At 46.0% G+C, this 17,591-nt stretch overlaps 2 protein-coding genes across 2 annotated transcripts in view; both read right to left on the reverse strand.

Annotated features, from left to right (window-relative positions):
• LOC119383956 (KRR1 small subunit processome component homolog) overlaps positions 1-17,591 on the reverse strand; it is a 368,573-nt gene that overhangs the window by 40,786 nt on the left and 310,196 nt on the right. The gene's annotated exons all lie outside the window — the stretch shown is intronic.
• The window catches only part of LOC119382140 (protein regulator of cytokinesis 1-like), a 69,635-nt gene that overhangs the window by 5,930 nt on the left and 46,114 nt on the right, over positions 1-17,591 (reverse strand). The window contains exons 7-9 of the mRNA XM_049413023.1: positions 7,173-7,316; positions 5,010-5,240; positions 583-726 (exon numbers count right to left, since the gene is read on the reverse strand). Coding sequence (XP_049268980.1) covers positions 583-726; positions 5,010-5,240; positions 7,173-7,316 — 519 coding nt within the window. The remainder of the gene's footprint in view (positions 1-582; positions 727-5,009; positions 5,241-7,172; positions 7,317-17,591) is intronic.

The raw sequence follows: 17,591 nt of genomic DNA on the forward strand, positions 1-17,591 counted from the left end.
ACACCTTGACTCAGTAGAAAGCATCAAGAACATTAATGCAAACCGTTCAGAGCAAGATCTGAGACCAGAGCGCATTTGCAGCATTGCCGGCACAGAAAAAAAAAAAGCTGTCACTGGTGGGGGGTCTCAAGAGAAGTGCTCATGGAACACACAGATGCAGTCCACAATGTATTGCAATGAACACATGGGCATTTCTTAGCACCTTTTACACAATGGAGAGCCCAGCAGCCAAATCTTACAAATAAGTACTTCGACATGTTAACACAAATAACACAATAGAATGCAGATATAACACACAATGTACAGTGAATGTGGCGTGGCAACATTCAACCCACCACAGACCTCCTTTGAGAGATGACTTGAACAATTCCGAGCCCCAAGCACAGCGATTGCTGTTCCTCATGTGCTCACCTAAGCTCGCCATCAGGGAGGCGTTACCGCGGGAATAGATATGCATTACATGCATGTAATATTTTATGACTAGATCCTGAAAAAGTACTTTAGAAATCCGATTGTTTGGCAATTTTCCCCACCATCCAGACTAGAGTCTCCCTTGAAGAGAAATGTTGCAGGCGTCCTTACCCTTGCAAGGCGCTCACGTTCCTTTTCTTGTGCATGAGCTTGCTCTTGAGCGTCCAGGTGCTCGAGGAAGTCCTTTCCCAACACAGCGAATATCTCGTTGGACCCGCTGTATGTTGCGATGAACTTTTCTATTTCTTTTCGCAGCTGAAAACCAAAATGTCAACAAAGCTCAGCATGCCAGAATGAAAAAATAACGTCTCGAGTGTCCAGCACAAGCTTAAATCATTAGTCAGGTTTTACAGCAACAGTGCCGGAAAAAACAGCGTACTTGAAATCATTAAAGTAACATTGCAAGTGTAGTACTGACAAGGCAACGTCGCTGCTTTGAAGGGCCCCTCATTGGTCCTCATTGCAAATTATGCTTATGTGATGGAAGTTGTAAAGCATCACATAAAGTACTACACTGAAATATTTTTTCAAGCCTGTTGATTACTGAAACATGAACTGTGTTAACTTGTCACACTGCATATCAATCACCGTCATCGGAAGCACATAGCCCACCGCTCTTTGCCTTGACTAGCGACCAGAAAGATCCTTTCCCCACTATCTCCCATGTAGTGCGAGCAAAGAACCCCTCACTTAACAAGTCCGACAATTTCACAGCGTACCTGTTAAGCTTTTCATTTGTCCGTTTCGTGCAAACAGAAACTATCATCAACATCAAGAACGGCCTCTACCTGGCTCAGCTGCGCCCACGGTGAAAGAAGTATTTGAGGAGGAGAATCTCTCGGCCACGGCAGCGCGCGAGGGCTGCGCGATAGCGTCATGGCGGAAGGCAGCTTATGCCGAAGCACGACAGATGACGCTTTTGGCCTGTTGCCATCTTTTACATGCTCTTCTATGGACGCGACGCATAAAAATCGTGATAGTGCCTCGTGCAATGTAAAATTTCTAAGATTTCTCTCTGTAACATCAATCGGTAGATATGACAGATATTTTAGCAGCAGTTCCTAATCAATATTGCCAGAATTATTGGCCACACAGCGCTTGAAACGAGCTGCTAGTAGCAGCCCCTGAGCAGATGACGTCTGCCACCGCATGCACGCGCCCCTCGCGCCTCGCTCACATTTTGTGCGTGCGCATGCGTAGGTGGCCTTGGGAGGGAAAGTTCCCTTCGCGATTTGGTGGTTTTCTTTCTCTTTAGCGCTCTCAGTGGCTTCCACGCGCTGCACCGGCGGCGACGACTCCTCGATGTTTGCGCGCGCTTTTCACGCCGCGACAAAGGAGAGTGCAGATTTCGACCAGTTTTTCTTCAGGATGGGGGGGGGGGGAAATGTTTCGTGCCGAACCGCAGCAGTGGGTACGCGTTCTGCAAGGAGAAGGTAATCACCTTCAAAGTTCCTAGTGACCCAGTGAGGTTGGAAGCATGGGCTCGCGCCATACCAAGAAAAGACCGACAGCTGACGCCTCGTGACTGTGTTTACGAGAAGCACTTCTCGGACAGTGACATAGACATGCGGCTCTATTATGGCGAGCTTAGTGCTGAAGTTCTCCCCGACAAACCGAAATGGCCAGTGTTGTTACGAGACGTCGTGCCTTCAATCTTACCGCGCTGTCCCAGCTACTTGTCTGTCGTTCTAAAAAAAAAAGACAACATTGAATTTCTACCACCTGGGGTTCTGTAACGTGCACCTCAATGTAAGCACACGGGTCTTTCGCATTTCGCCTCCATCTAAATGCGGCCGCCGCAACAACCAGGGTTGCCACTGACTTTCGAGTAAATGTCGCCAAACGACGAGCAAAAAGTCGCCAAAAGTCGCCATTTTTTTACAAATTTCGCCAAAAAAGTAGCCATTCTAGATATGTGCGGCATACCCATTAATAAAAATTTCCACTCACGTATAGTCCCGTAGAATACAGTACCATCCAAGACCCTTAAATTATAGTGACGTTTCTCGATGCCAGTCGTATAGCGCCGCTTCACCATGGGAGTGCATGGTGCTGCTTCTCCGACTAGCCGCAAGATGTGCGTGGTGGCGCAAGGGTGAATGAACGAAACGCTCATGATATCCTTCCATCCCTGTCCTCTCGTTTCAAAGCTAAAAGTGTGGTATAAACCTTGGGCGAACACCGTGAAAGCATTATTTGTAGACAGCTGTACGTACCCTTATATGAATTAAAAGGATTAAAAGGTTTATTGAAGGTAACACGACAGAATTCTTACAGGAACCGATCATTAGTGAGTCTTTCACCTTTTCAGTATGAACTAATATGATACCGGACATCACCGACCCTTTCTTATAGTTACTTATATCTACACGCGTCAATCCGATGCGTTATTGCTGTATAACAATGTAAAATGTTATATAGCAATTGTTTTTATTGCACACGCTCACCGAGAACAGTGAAAAATGCCTTAATAAATAATTTTTATTGCAGAAAGAGCCGCGTATCCGCCTCTCTTCGCTATTCCAAAACAGTTTTTGCGAGCTGAATTGGGGGTACTGCAACAGTGAATAAGTCGCCAATCTATTCACAGCAGTTGGAGCTTTGGCAGAACAAATGGTCGGAACACGCGGCCAACCCGTCGTCTTGCCCCTTCCGATGCGAAACTTCAGATAAGCTTAAAGCATCTAAAGCCATAAACCTATAGTCAATCACTGCCCCCTCGCGGATTGCAAGGCAGTCCGTTGACTTACATTTTGCTAGAATGTCGCTGGGGGACCTCCTACATCTAGATGGCATCCCGAACTAAGGATCCCACTCACTGATCTTATTTTCACAGAACATAAAATAAACGTTTTATTATCTCTCCAGATGAATTGAGGAGGTACACTCGAGTTACAGGAAGGACATACCGAATGACGCGTAATGTGCACATTCTACTCGTGGGTCTAAAACCAAGAAAAATACTGAGAATGTTGCCGCTCATTCGTTGGGAAGACACTGAGCTTAGGATTCAAAACTCGGTGGAGACCTAAGCCGAAAATCGCCAAAAATTCGCCATGTCGACATTCATAATTTTAGGTCGCCACGGGCCTCTCAAATTCGCCAATTTGGCGAAAAGTAGCCACCATTGGCAACCCTGGCAACAACCTTAATCTGAATTGATGGCATATAGGGTAAGTCCCATCATTCGTTGAAATAAATTATACCTCACTCATTGAGTTCGCGTTATCAAAAATGATAGATTTTGTGATGTACAAAATATAACGCGCTGGTAATTTTCCTGAATGTGACGCCATTTTTCCCGTTAATTTACCAAAAAAAAAAAACTTGGAGTGCGCTTCAGCTTCGCCTTTAAGAGTAGAACGCGATAGCTAACCGGGCTCCGTGCACATCGCCTTCTCAATGGCTAGCCTCGCCGACACCGGTATTTCTGCGAAAAGAGCTTTTTAATGCAGTCCCGTTATAATTTGGAGCCGGCGAGGACGCAAAAAAAAACAAAAAAAAAAACATCCATTCGGGCGTGAAGCGCGAGCGGCGAATCGGTGACGAATGGCCTTGAACCGATGAGCTTCGTTGGAGAGTGCGGTGAGAGAGACTCGCGCATTTTTCCTTCTCCGCTAGCGGACTCTCACGACAGAGGGCGCGTGAGCGCTATGCCCGATTCCGTGACTCTATTAGGATGCCCGAGCGAGCGCAGTTTCGCCTCCTCAAGAATTCTTGCTCCGTGGCTGCGCCTACCACATGCAACACAAAAAGTTAAGCATGATCAAGCCTAATTAAGCTCAGAATAATTAAGTCATTCCTAATTAAGACAAATTACTAAGCTAACCCGGATTAGGTAGAGTTTGCCTAGCCAGGCAGGGGGTTAAGCCAGGCCGGATTAACCTAGATGAAAGTAATCCAAATATCGAAACTGCCGATTCCGACCCTCCGTGATCAAGCCAGTCGTATGTGCGCGGATATACTAATCCGGCTTAGCATAATCGGGATTAAGACAAATACACAGTGAGTGGTGGTTGATTAAGCTCTGCTCCACGAACCCGTGCCAGATTAAGCCATGCTTGCTTAAGTCATGCCACCCCACCAGTGCTTCATCAACCTAGCGAAAAGAAACACTTTCATGCTGCTATCTCATAAGAATATGCTTAGGAATCCTCTCCAACTTTCTTTCTGCTATTTCGCTTCGAAGTATTCGAAAAACATTCTACAAATATTAGAGAAATATTCGAAAAATATTCGATTCAATTCACACTCACATTTCAATATTCAAATTCGCTTCGCACCCAGAATTTTGCTATTCGCACAGCTGTACTATTCACACAAGGCTACATTTTACATAATGGCACGTTTTATTTAAAAAAAAAGATGTTTCAGTTGTGCACTCTAAAAACGTTCCAAATGTACGTATTGATGCTTTGGTGTGTTTGAATACTTCAAATCGTAAGAGAGCCTTGAATCTAATCGAATACTGCACCATTTGAATCGAATAATCACACACCACTTGTAAATGTGGCCCTTAAAGAAGAACTAGTTCACACCTGTGCTTTAAACGAGCGCCGCCGGATGCCCCTCACAGCTGCACCGACCGATGTGCCACCACGCACAGCCAGGGTGGCCTTCCTGACTGGCGTGCCCGTGCGCCTGCTGGACGCGAGAGTGCCACTGCTGGTCCCAAGCTGGGACATCCTGGAGGCACTGCTGGAGGGTGTGCCACAGTACGCTGTTTTGCTGCTGCCCAATGCCGAGGGTGTGCCCTTGCGACGGCTCTCCTAAAAGGTAGGGCAAACAAGCAAATTTGACTTTCAACAACGCAGTAGCACCCCACAAATCCCCTTCAGATGCTACACACGTTGAGATAAAGTCGAAAACAAATCAAAGTTGTACTACACTCAAACCTTGTTATTACAAAGGGGGAGCTAAAATTGCTTTGTTATGTCAGTTGCTGTGTTATACCCATTATTGTCCTTTACTGAAATACATTCGGTGTAAACCAGTGTTAAATATACAAAGAAGGAGGCAGTGTTGCTGCCTGGGTTAATGCTACACAGCCACGCATGCAAAAAAAAAAATCATTATTAGAGCAGTGAAGAAAAATTATAAAAGGCAGCTTTATGAATGAGCAGCTCACCGCATGCAACCCAATGTACCAATTTAACAGCCGATTCAGCCTGCTTCGCCGTACAAATGATGCACACGAGGTGCAGGCCAATGAATCTCTAAGCGCTGGCTTAACTTCGCATCTGCATAGGAAAGGGGGCTACAAGCTGGCCATCTCAAAGGCAACGCCTAGTCGTACCAGCATTCGGTGTTCACTGGCCACCGTAATGAATGTGCTAATCCTTATCACTGCTGCACAGCGGCTTATCACACTGACCTCTACACTGTGGGCTGTCGCACTGCACAGCCATGTGCGTTCTCCAAGGAGTAATGTCTCAGACAATGTCAGCCTGTGTGGCACACAATGCTGCAGCGCGCAAGAGAGAAAAGTGCAATGGAGGAAGGCAGTGGCGAGCAGGTGCATGTGCACTGCTATTTGGGGCTGATTGTGTGGCAGTAGTTTCGAATTACCACACCAAATACTACGGAAAGCTATACAGCCGGAGCAAAAGTTTAGGAATGTTCAGGCTTGGAAGGTTACCGTGTCTAAGGGGATATCCAGGAGAATTTTGTTTACTCCATATCCGCCATTTTGTTTTATTCCATTTCGAGTGTACTAAAAAGATGACGGTGCTTACAGTATATCGCAGATAATGTCAAGACTGTTCCAATAGGATCTGCACTGTAATGCACATTGTGTTAGAGGCTAAATGCAGCTAAATACTGAAATGCCCACATGCATGAAACAAAATATCGACTGGCAACTGTAATGCAGTGTCCCTTCGCATTTACTTTGTAGGGGGGGAGGGGGGGCGAAGAGATTTGAATTTATGGGTTCTGCAGAGCCCTAGTTCGTAGATTACACTATGTTTTCTTGCAAATCACAAAACATTTCCTAGCCATAAATTTCATTCAAATTTTACAGTGCACTGCAAACATCCCGAGAAAGTAGTGTAATCTATGTTCTGCAGTAATTACTCTACAACTGAATGAAATATTCCCTATCGAGCTCTGCTGCAGTAAGTGTACACCTTAACTCAGTAGAAAGCATCAAGAACACTAATGCAAACCGTGCAGAGCAAGATCTGAGACCAGAGCACATTTGCAGCATTGCTGGCACAGAAAAAAAAAAGCTGTGACTGGTGGGGGGTCTCAAGGGAAGTGCTCATGGAACACACAGATGCAGTCCATAACGTATTGCAATGAACACATGGGCATTTCTTAGCACCTTTTACACAATGGAGAGCCCAGCAGCCAAATCTTACAAATAAGTACTTCGACACGTTAACACAAATAACACAATAGAATGCAGATATAACACACAATGTACAGTGAATGTGGCGTGGCAACATTCAACCCACCACGGACCTCCTTTGAGAGATGACTTGAACAATTCCGAGCCCCAAGCACAGCGATTGCTGTTCCTCATGTGCTCACCTAAGCTCGCCATCAGGGAGGCGTTACCGTGGGAATACATATGCATTACGTGCATGTAATATTTTATGACTAGATCCTGAAAAAGTACTAAATCCAATTGTTTGGCAATTTTCCCCACCATCCAGACTAGAGTCTCCCTTGAAGAGAAATGTTGCAGGTGTCCTTACCCTTTCAAGGCGCTCACGTTCCTTTTCTTGTGCGTGAGCTTGCTGTTGAGCGTCCAGGTGCTCGAGGAAGTCCTTTCCCAACACAGCGAATATCTTGTTGGACCCGCTGTATGTTGGGATGACCTTTTCTATTTCTTTTCGCAGCTGAAAACCAAAATGTCAACAAAGCTCAGCATGCCAGAATGAAAAAATAACGTCGCGAGTGTCCAGCACAAGCTTAAATCATTAGTCAGGTTTTACAAGCAACAATGCCGGAAAAAAATATTTTTTCAAGCCTGTTGATTACTGAAAGATGACCTGTGTTAACTTGTCACACTGAATATCAATCACCGTCAGCAGAAGCACATAGCATACCCCTCTTTGCCTTGACTAGCAACCACAAAGATCCTTTCCCCACTATCTCCCATGTAGTGCGATCAAAGAACCCCTTACTTAACAAGCCCGACCATTTCACAGCGTACCTGTTATGCTTTTCATTTGTCCGTTTGGTGCAAACAGAAACTATCAGCAACATCAAGAACGGCCTCTACCTGGCACAGTTGTGCCTACCACGTGCAACACAATAAGTTAAGCATGATCAATCCTAATTAAGCTCAGGATAATTAAGTCATTCCTAATTAAGACAAATTACTAAGCTCACCGGGATTAAGTAGAGTTTGCCTAGCCAGGCAGGGGGTTAAGCCAGGCCGTATTAACCAAGATGAAGGTAATCCAAATATCAATACTGCCGATTCCGACCCTCCGTGATCAAGCCAGTCGTATGTGCGCGGATATACTGATCCGGATTAGCATAAGCTGGATGAAGACAAATACACAGTGAGTGGAGGTTGATTAAGCTCTGCTCCACGAAGCCGTGCCAGATTAAGCCATGCTTGCTTAAGTCATGCCAGATTAAGCAAATCCCATTCGTGCCCCGACAGAGTCTGTACTAGGTTGGCGACCAGCTCTGCTGTTATACCTGTGTCACACGGGCACTCTTGAATAGCCATCCAGTCGAAGGCCACTAAACGCCACAACTCTATCAACTCTATGGAGTTTTCGTGCTGCTACACGGCAGTTCTGAACGGCAGTTGACTGGTTCAAGCGTCTCTCACAAAAACTGCATGGCGCTGCGGATCCTTATTTTCGTATTCATGTCACCGAAAGGTAAATAGTACAAATCCGCTGTCAGGGAGGAGGCACTCACAACACACTTTATTCCCAACTGCCCCTTCTCCCCACCGTCACCACTGTCCATCCTCATGATGATGATGACGGCACCGACTGTTGCGCCATCTCTCGGCCTTACGGTTGCCGCCTCCGCCACGCAGTCCTTACATGTCTCCCCCCCCCCCCCCCCCGTACACCCCCGTACAACGTGAACCCATCGGGGGCATGTCCAGTTGGGGTTCATGGTACACTGTCAGCTGGTCAGCGTGGGCTATCCTTCGACGGCGTCCTGTCGTGGGATCTGTCAGCAGGAAATCATTAGTGCCTACCTTCTTCGTAATCCTGAAGGGACCTGAACGTCTTGGTGCGAGTTTTGATGATACGCCTGTTGCTGCATTACTTAGGGTATGGCTGTCCAGGAGAACGAGGTCGCCTGGCTCCAGGGTAACTGGCCGCCTGTGGTGGTCGTAATGTGCCTTTTGTTTTGCATGAGCAGCAACTTGTTGCGTGTGAGTAAACTCAAGGGCCTGGGCAAGGCACTGCCGAACGTCTTCGGAAAAGGCATGATAGGCCGCAGAGGGCGGTTCAATGTTGTCCTTGGTGCCAGGTGATTCCCATGGAGTGCGCAGCTCTCGGCCATAACAAAGGAAGGCTGGTGTAAAACCTGTCACAACACTCTCCGTAGTGCGGAGGGCGAAGGCGATTTCAGGGATGTGCGAGTCCCACTCCTTATGGTTGGTGCAGTAGGCCCGAAGGCATTCTTTAACTATACCGTTGTGGCGTTCTACCATCTGTCCCGCGGGGCGGTAAGGCACAGTATGACGGTCTTTGATGCCCCATTGCTTTAGAAGGCCTTTCCAAAGGGTGCTGACGAATGGTCGGCCGTTGTCGCTAGAAATTGATACCGGTATGCCATGGCGGCTGAAGACTTGCTGCATACAGTCAACAATGTTTTGGCTAGTAGCGGCTCTCAGAGGAAACAATTCAATGAACTTTGTGAACTTGTCCACCACCACCAGCAGGTACTGGTGGCACCGAGGTGTGAGCGGTAGCGGTCCAATGACGTCTACACTGAGCTCCTCCATCGGCGCAGTGGCCCACTGGCTGCTGATAAGGCCTGCTGGCTTTTAGCGACTGGCCTTGGAACGCTGGCAAACTTTGCAGCATCTGACATATTTAGATATGTTTGCTTGCATACCTAGCCAAACGAAGCGAGAAGAAACACGCTGCAATGTCTTGAAAAAACCTGCATGTGCGCTAGTGGGGTGATCATGTGCCATTTTCAACACGAGTCCGCAAGCACGCCGGTAGCCAAGGCACTTTTTGGTTTCCTCTTTGCTGAACGAGTAACCCACAAGACTGCAGTTCTGTCGAAGCGGCCAAGTCCTTAATTAGGCGTGATTGTGGGTCGTCCTCCAGGAGTGGTGTACCTTGCATGACGCTTTTGAGTTTGGCAAGCAGTGGATCACGACTCTGTTCCTCAACAAGACTGTCAATATCGCTCAGGAGAGTCGTGTCATCTGTCGTAGAGAGAGGGGCAACTGTCTCGAATGTGGTGTGTTGCTCGGGCTCTTGGATGGTAATGGGAAACAATGTTTCGGGTAGAGTCTGGCTAGGGTTATCTGGACAGTTCAAAGGAGCTCGGCTAAGAGAGTCAGCTGGAATGTTGGCAGGTCCCCTCCTATGTTTGACTTTGCAGTTCAGACCTTGCAGCCGGAGGACCCACCGCTTTACTCTTGGTGAGGCCTGATCTGTGTGAAACATCCAGGGCAGAGAAGAATGGTCGCAATGGATTTCAAATTCCGTAAATTCGAGGTAAGGCCTGAATTTATCTACCGCCCAGACCACTGCCAAGCACTCCCATCGGAGTCTGGTCTGGTCCCTTGCGGTCCCTTGCAACCTGATTTGCTGGTGGAGGCGGCGGCTTGTACTGCCAACGCCGCCACGCTCTTTGCATCAATCCATCCGCCACGGCGGCGAGCTCCTTCAAGGTTGTGAATGACGACCCTTCAGCGAGGTCTTGCAGCTGCGGGTGCATTTGGCGGAGAACCCGCTGCATTTTTTCTTCCTCAGTCACCGGCTCTCCGATACAATCATAGTATGCCGATATGACGTATATAAATTCCTTTAAATTTTCCTCGGGGTGCTGAGTTCGCCGCTCGAGCTCCTCCTTCAAGCGGCGTTTGGAGTCGATAGAAGCAAACTCCGCACGGAAAGCTTTTGTGAATTCGTCCCACGAGTTGAAAGCGCCGACGAACCGCCACCAAAGCTTAGCGCTGCCCTCCAAGGCAGCCGGCACCATGTTGCTAAGTCTTTTGGCCTCGTCGATACCGGACACGAGGCAAAAGTTCTCCAAACATTCCAGGAACACCTCTGGCGACTGCAAATCGTTGAAGCCCGAGAACTTCGGCGGTTCAACGAGCGGTGTAGAAGTCACGGCATGTGGCTGCGAGGGTTGTGGTGGTTGCGGCATGGGCACCGGCACACCTAGGCCTACCGGCGCGGCCGTGACTGTAGCGGCCATCACATGTTGCCGCAGCAGGGAGGTGACTTGCTCTCGCTGGATCACCGATCCATCGGTTTGGCCGATGAGATACTACTGCACGACCTCCTCCGGAACGATTACATTTTCCATTTGATCCCGGACGGGCCCCCACTTGTCAGGGAGGAGGCACTCACAACACGTGTCGTCGATAACACACTTTATTCCCTACTGCCCCTTCTCCCCACCGTCGCCACTGTCCATCCTCATGATGATGATGACGGCACCGACTGTCGCGCCATCTCTGGCCTTACGGTTGCCGCCTCCGCCACACAGTCCCTACACCGCTTAAAATAGCAAATATGCATGGCGTTTTTGTTTAAACATTTTAATAAAGTGTTTTTTTGTAGTTAAAAATGAAATATGTACTGCAAAGTTGTTGAGCAGCGAAACTGTGGCGAGCGATACATGGCAAGATGGCCCGATAAAGACAGGCATGTTGCCGATGCCAAGAGTATGTGCAGTTCGCACATTTCAACTGACACAAATACTTTTATAAGTAATCTATAGTGCTCACATAGTATAATGCTTTGAAGCATACTGGTTAACGTTTTCTTTTTTGTAATCGCAAGTACGAGCACACTGTGAACGAGAGAGCACGTTCGCGCTGTTCCGCTTCCGTCGCTCAATGGCCATCGAAGTTTCAATGGAGTTGTGGGGTGCTCCGTTGACTCGATGGCCTTCAAAACCGCCCGTGTGGCAGCTCGTGCTTGACCATTGAGTCAATAGACTATCGGTTGGAAGGACTTCCAAACGCCCATGTGACACGGGTATTAGTCCAACATGCACCACTAGGGCAACTTGCCCAAATGTTTGCTGTCCTAATTCACTTCACAGTGTATTTCCAGTGGCGGTATGCACCACAAGAAAGTAGGTACAGAGCTGCTAAACACAAAGGAGAAAAAAGGTTCCTGGCTGTGCAACACTTTGTTTACACTGAAATGACGTGAAAATTCTCACTGTCAGGAGAGAGGTTATGATTATACTACACCCAAACCTCGATATAACAAACACGGACATAACGAATTATCGTTCATAACGAAGGAAACGATAAATATTTTTGTCATAGATAGTGTTACCAATAAACTTTTGTAACGAATTTTCGGATATAACAAAGTTATAACCCTTATGGTGCTGCCGAGTCCACGCTTCCTTGTTTCATTGATTGCTGATTGCTATCATGTGTGTAAACTTTTGTTACTAACATCGGGTGATGTTGAGCTTAATCCTGGTCCGAGTTCTGATTCGGAATCCGATACGCGTCCTAACAGTGATATTTTAAAACAAATACTCAAAGAACAAACTAAAACAAATAAAACGTTAAAAGAACTAATGACTAATATAAAGAAGGTAGAAAGAACTGTGGATAATATGGAAACCAGGCTTGCTAAAATCGAAAACGATATGGAACGACTTAAACACTGCGAAGAAAGATTGGCCGAGTATGAAAGTAACTACGACACCACGAAAGGTGAAATCGAAAACCTTGCACTGAAACTGGATGATTTAGAAAACAGGAGTAGACGCAATAACCTGATCATTTATGGTGTTACGGAAGAGCCTAACGAAAATGCCAACGTACTGGAACAGAAAGTGAAGGAAGACGTTCTGAAATGCACACTCGGCCTCGAAGTTAAAACCATCGAAAGAATTCATAGGATAGGCACCCGTAAAAATGACCGAGAAAGACCAATCATTCTACGTTTGTATGACTATAGCGAAAAAAACAAAATTCTGTCTAGCTGTTACAAACTCAAGGGTACGCCCCTATCCATTTCCGAGGATTTTTCTAAAAGAGTAAGAGACATGCGCGCGCACTTATGGCACTCAGCAGCAAGCGAAAGGGCTAAGGGAGCAAAAGTTAAACTATTGTTCGATAAACTGAACGTCGATGGCAAGATTTATATATGGGACCCGGTAAAGAATGCTAGAACAGACATATCTCAGAAAGCAGGCCCACCGCGAAACATCCCGTCAACTTCAACTGCGCATAATAAGCCTACAAATAAGAAGAAATCCAAATGACAGCCATGTACTAAAACACTTAGAATTCTTTCCTTTAATGCCAGAAGTGTGCAAAACAAATTTGATCAATTAGAGAGCCTCATCCTGTCCTACGAACCTCACGTTCTAATAATAACAGAAACTTGGCTCCACTCTGGAGTACGTGACTCAGAAGTTGTCCCTAATACATACAGATTGTTCCGTAGGGACAGAGAGTCAAGAGGCGGCGGTGTAGCGATAGCAATTAAAAAGAATATCAGATCCTTAGAACTCGATGGCATTCCTGACCATGAAAGCATTTGGTGCAAGTTAACATATTGCAATAAAAGTATAACCATAGGAGGGATATATAGGCCTCCAAACGCGGCACCTGACTACATCGAAGTGATTCACGATCATCTTTCAAAGCATACAAACTCCAAGTCAAAAATAATTCTTGCCGGGGACTTTAACCTTCCCGGAATAAACTGGAGCAATAATTCACATGATGGTCGTGACGTCACGAGTTCAGAATTGCTTCTTGACGTGGCTTTCGCGTTTTCACTGAATCAACTAGTGACTGATAACACTAGGATCACTTCAACGTCGTCGTCTTTGCTTGACCTAGCGTTTGTAAGTAGCACATTAGAAGGTTCTTCTGTGTCCATCGAGAATGGCATTTCAGACCACAAAGTGATTTCTTTAACTTGTCCCATTACTTACACGCGGAAATACAAAAAGCCACTACCTACTTACTTTAAAGATTACACCCGTGCAAATGATCGTGCTGTACTACGTTTCCTAAAAACACAGTTCTGTGAATTCACCGAGCTAACAGATGTGGAAGAACTCTGGACACGTTTTAAAAACATTGTCAACTATTGCGAACATACCTTCATTCCGAATAAAAAGAAACGCATCAACCGAGAATACCCTTGGATAACTTGTGAAATAATTCAACTGAAAAGGAAAATAAAACGACGGCGGAAAAAGGGAAACAAGAGCAACGCATCCGATCTTATCGGAGTCTTGAAACACAAAATGTTTGAAGCAAAAGCTCATTTCTTTAACACTACGTTACCATCATTTATGACCCACAGTCCCCACAAATTCTGGCGATACTTGTCAGATGAACGAGATTCAATCTCGCAAATTAAGTATACAGAACAAGTTATTAGGAAACCAGAACAAATCGCTAATGAAATGAATAAGTTCTTCCAATCAGTTTTTACGAAACATGCCACTAACGCGGTACTACACCCCTATGTTGTGAAAGTACCCATGGAAGAATTAATTGTATCTGAAGAAGGCATACTTGCTCTGCTACTCAAGCTTAATCTGAAAAAATCCACTGGTCCCGATAAAATTACTAACTCATTTTTATGCCGGTATGTGCAATGGACATCTAAATATCTTTTTAAAATATACACGTTATCTCTACACACTTCGGAATTACCAGACGACTGGCGCAACGCTACAGTAGTCCCTATACACAAATCAGGCTCGAAGCTAGAAATAAGTAACTACCGCCCAGTGTCGCTTACGAGCTCGTGCTGTAAAATATTAGAGCATATAATTTTCAAGTCCATAATAACTCATTTAGAAACAAATGAGCTCCTTTACAAACATCAACATGGTTTCAGATCAGGTCTCTCAACTACAACCCAATTAGCTGAATTAACTCACGACATAGCCAATGCAATTAACGAGAACAGTCAGTTAGATGCCGTTTTCTTAGACTTTTCTAAAGCGTTTGACGTTGTTCCACACAAGGATTTAATAACAAAGCTATCGGCCTTTGGTATTGATGATAAAATAGTAGCCTGGATTAACAGTTTTTTAACTAAACGGAAACAGAGGGTAACAATCGACAACCATCTATCGCAACCGCTTGATGTTTACTCTGGAGTACCTCAGGGATCGGTTCTTGCTCCACTTTTGTTTTTAATGTTTATTAACGACATTCAATTTTCTGTTAATAACCCTATTCAAATGCGACTATTCGCCGACGACTGTGTCGTGTACACACTCGTACACAATTCAGACGATCAAGTTAATCTGAACAATTCATTGCAAATGATTTATTCCTGGTGCAATACTTGGGGCATGAAATTAAACACAACCAAAACTCATTTCATTTCATTCACAAATAAGACCAACCCCCTTAACTTTACATATACTATAGGAAACACAACTATCCACAAAAGTGACCAAGTAAAATACTTAGGCGTTACTCTCTCATCGAACCTCAACTGGGAACCACATGTTTTAGCCATATGTAGTAAAGCCGAGAGGAAGCTATCCTTCCTGAGGAGAAAATTGCGCACTGCACCACCACACCTTAAACTTAATGCATACAAAACACTAATTATACCATGTTTAGAGTACGCCGATCTCATCTGGAGTCCACATCAAAAGCATCTCATTAATAAAATAGAAAGAATACAAAAATTGGCAGTTAGATTTGTATATTCTGACTTCTCGAGGCAATCCAGTTCTGCAGGCTTGCTCGCAAGGGCAAATTTAAAACCTCTTTGGCATCGCAGAATTATCTCGCGACTAAAATTTCTTTACCAATTATATCATGGTCAATTCCGCATATCACGATCTCATTACCTGCTAGACCCGCCTAAACACTCATTGCGACTGAACCATTCCAAGTCAATCCACCAACCTTTCAGTCGTGTTAACGCTCACAAACATTCCCTTTTTCCGTCAGCTATCCATCATTGGAATCAACTAGATAACAATATTGTGTGCTGTAACACCATTCAATCTTTTATGAACATAATACAGTGTGTCGAGTTTGAATTGTGATCTGTTGGCATTGCACTTTCTTGTTATTTCGTTATGTATTTTCTTTCGATGCTTAGTTTGTATTCTTGTATCCACTCTGTATTCTTGTATCCACTCCTGCATGGGCCGTGAAAAGCCTGCAGTATGTTCAAATAAAAAAAAAAAAAAAGTTATTTTCATGGCAGATGTGACTTTGTTATAATGAGGTTTGAGTGCAATGCAAAGCAGTTTCAGGGCTCCTTTAAGGGGGGGAAGCAGTTATTAGACAAAGTTTAGATATTGTTTAGGCTCGGATGATGAAAACTTCAGCAATTATATATATCTTAATGCGTCAATATCAAATACAAACTCACGCTTTATGTAAATATGCCATTACTTTTAAGATTAGTTACTGAAAACATCTGATGACATTTTTATTGAACTGGCTGAACAGATCTAGCTGAATTAACCATCATTTGATTTTACACATGCCAAATAAGTAGCGCAAAAAGTTCAATTTTAAGGTTGTACTTTTCACAGAACAAATGTTATGAAGCATCAAAGTTGTCATTTGAATGACAAACTTCCTGAAGTCACATATGGCACCCTGCAGCCCTCACTGAACAGTTTTTCAGCAAGACAAAAGTGATATAAAGACGTTTATTAGCGGGCACTCGGCGATGATACACGACTGCGACAGTCAAGGCGGTGCCGACTCTGAGCGCGAGGAGCGTGCTGTCCGAGAAGAGCGGAAGAGGACGACCCACTAGTAAGCATTCGAGAGGGCGACCCATTACAGGCTTCCAACGCTTCGCTACAATTACCCCGGGTACGAAAAGGGAGCCGCCTGGCGACCTAACTGCTTGTCACTATGAGCGGGTCATGGTAGAGTTTCAGGCGCTCCACGCTGACAATGTCGTGCCCACGATGGCGCATGTCTGAAGATGGTTCAAGGGGTTCGATCACGTAGTTGACCGGGGACGTGCGTTCGACGACACGGTAGGGGCCGTCGTATTTCGGCAGTAATTTTGAAGAGAGGCCAGGTGCAGTGGTAGGGACCGAGAGCCATACGAGCGCTCCAGGGAGGAACGTGGGCGCAGAAGTGGTGGTGTCACCGCGAATGCTCTTCTGCCGCTCTTGGTCATGCGTAGTAAATGTCTTGGCAAGCTCCCGACACTCCTCGGCAAGCCTGGCTGTGTCAGAAATAGGCGCACAATCAGATGGATCCGGCTTGTAGGGTAGTATCGTGTCAATGGTGTGCGACGGGTGCCTTCCGTACAACAGGAAAAAGGGTGAAAAACCAGTAGTGCTTTGAGGGGCGGTATTATAGGCGTAGGTGACGAAGGGCAGAATGGCATCCCAATTTGTGTGATCGGCGGCGACGTACATTGAGAGCATGTCGTCGAGCGTGCGGTTAACGCGTTCGGTTAGGCCATTCGTCTGCGGGTGGTAAGCAGTAGTTTTCCGGTGAACAACGTTGCACTCTTTGAGAATGGCTTCGACGACTTCGGACAAGAAGACACGACCTCGATCGCTGAGCAGCTCCTAGGTGGACCGTGGCGCAGCATGAATCGGTGCAGCAGGAAGAAGGCAACATCGCGCGCTGTAGCCGCTGGGAGGGCGGCAGTTTCGGCGTATCGCGTGAGGTGGTCAACAGCGACGATGGCCCAGCGGTTACCAGCCGACGTTAGAGGAAGTGGCCCATACAAATCGATGCCAACGCGCCCAAACGGCCGGTCAGGGCAAGGTAGATGTTGCAGACCTGCTGGCGACAGGTGCCTTGAAGTTTTGCGGCGCTGGCAATCGATGCAGGAGCGAACGAACTTCTGCACGTAGCGGTACATCCCTCGCCAAAAGTACCATTGGCGAATGCGGTGGTAGGTTTTCGATACCACAGAGTGTGCACACTGCGGATCAGAGTGGAACGACTTGACTCGCATATGTCAGAACACAGACTGCGGGGTATTACG

Source organism: Rhipicephalus sanguineus, chromosome 2, assembly GCF_013339695.2.
Source record: "Rhipicephalus sanguineus isolate Rsan-2018 chromosome 2, BIME_Rsan_1.4, whole genome shotgun sequence".
In the NCBI taxonomy this organism is placed as follows: domain Eukaryota; kingdom Metazoa; phylum Arthropoda; class Arachnida; order Ixodida; family Ixodidae; genus Rhipicephalus; species Rhipicephalus sanguineus.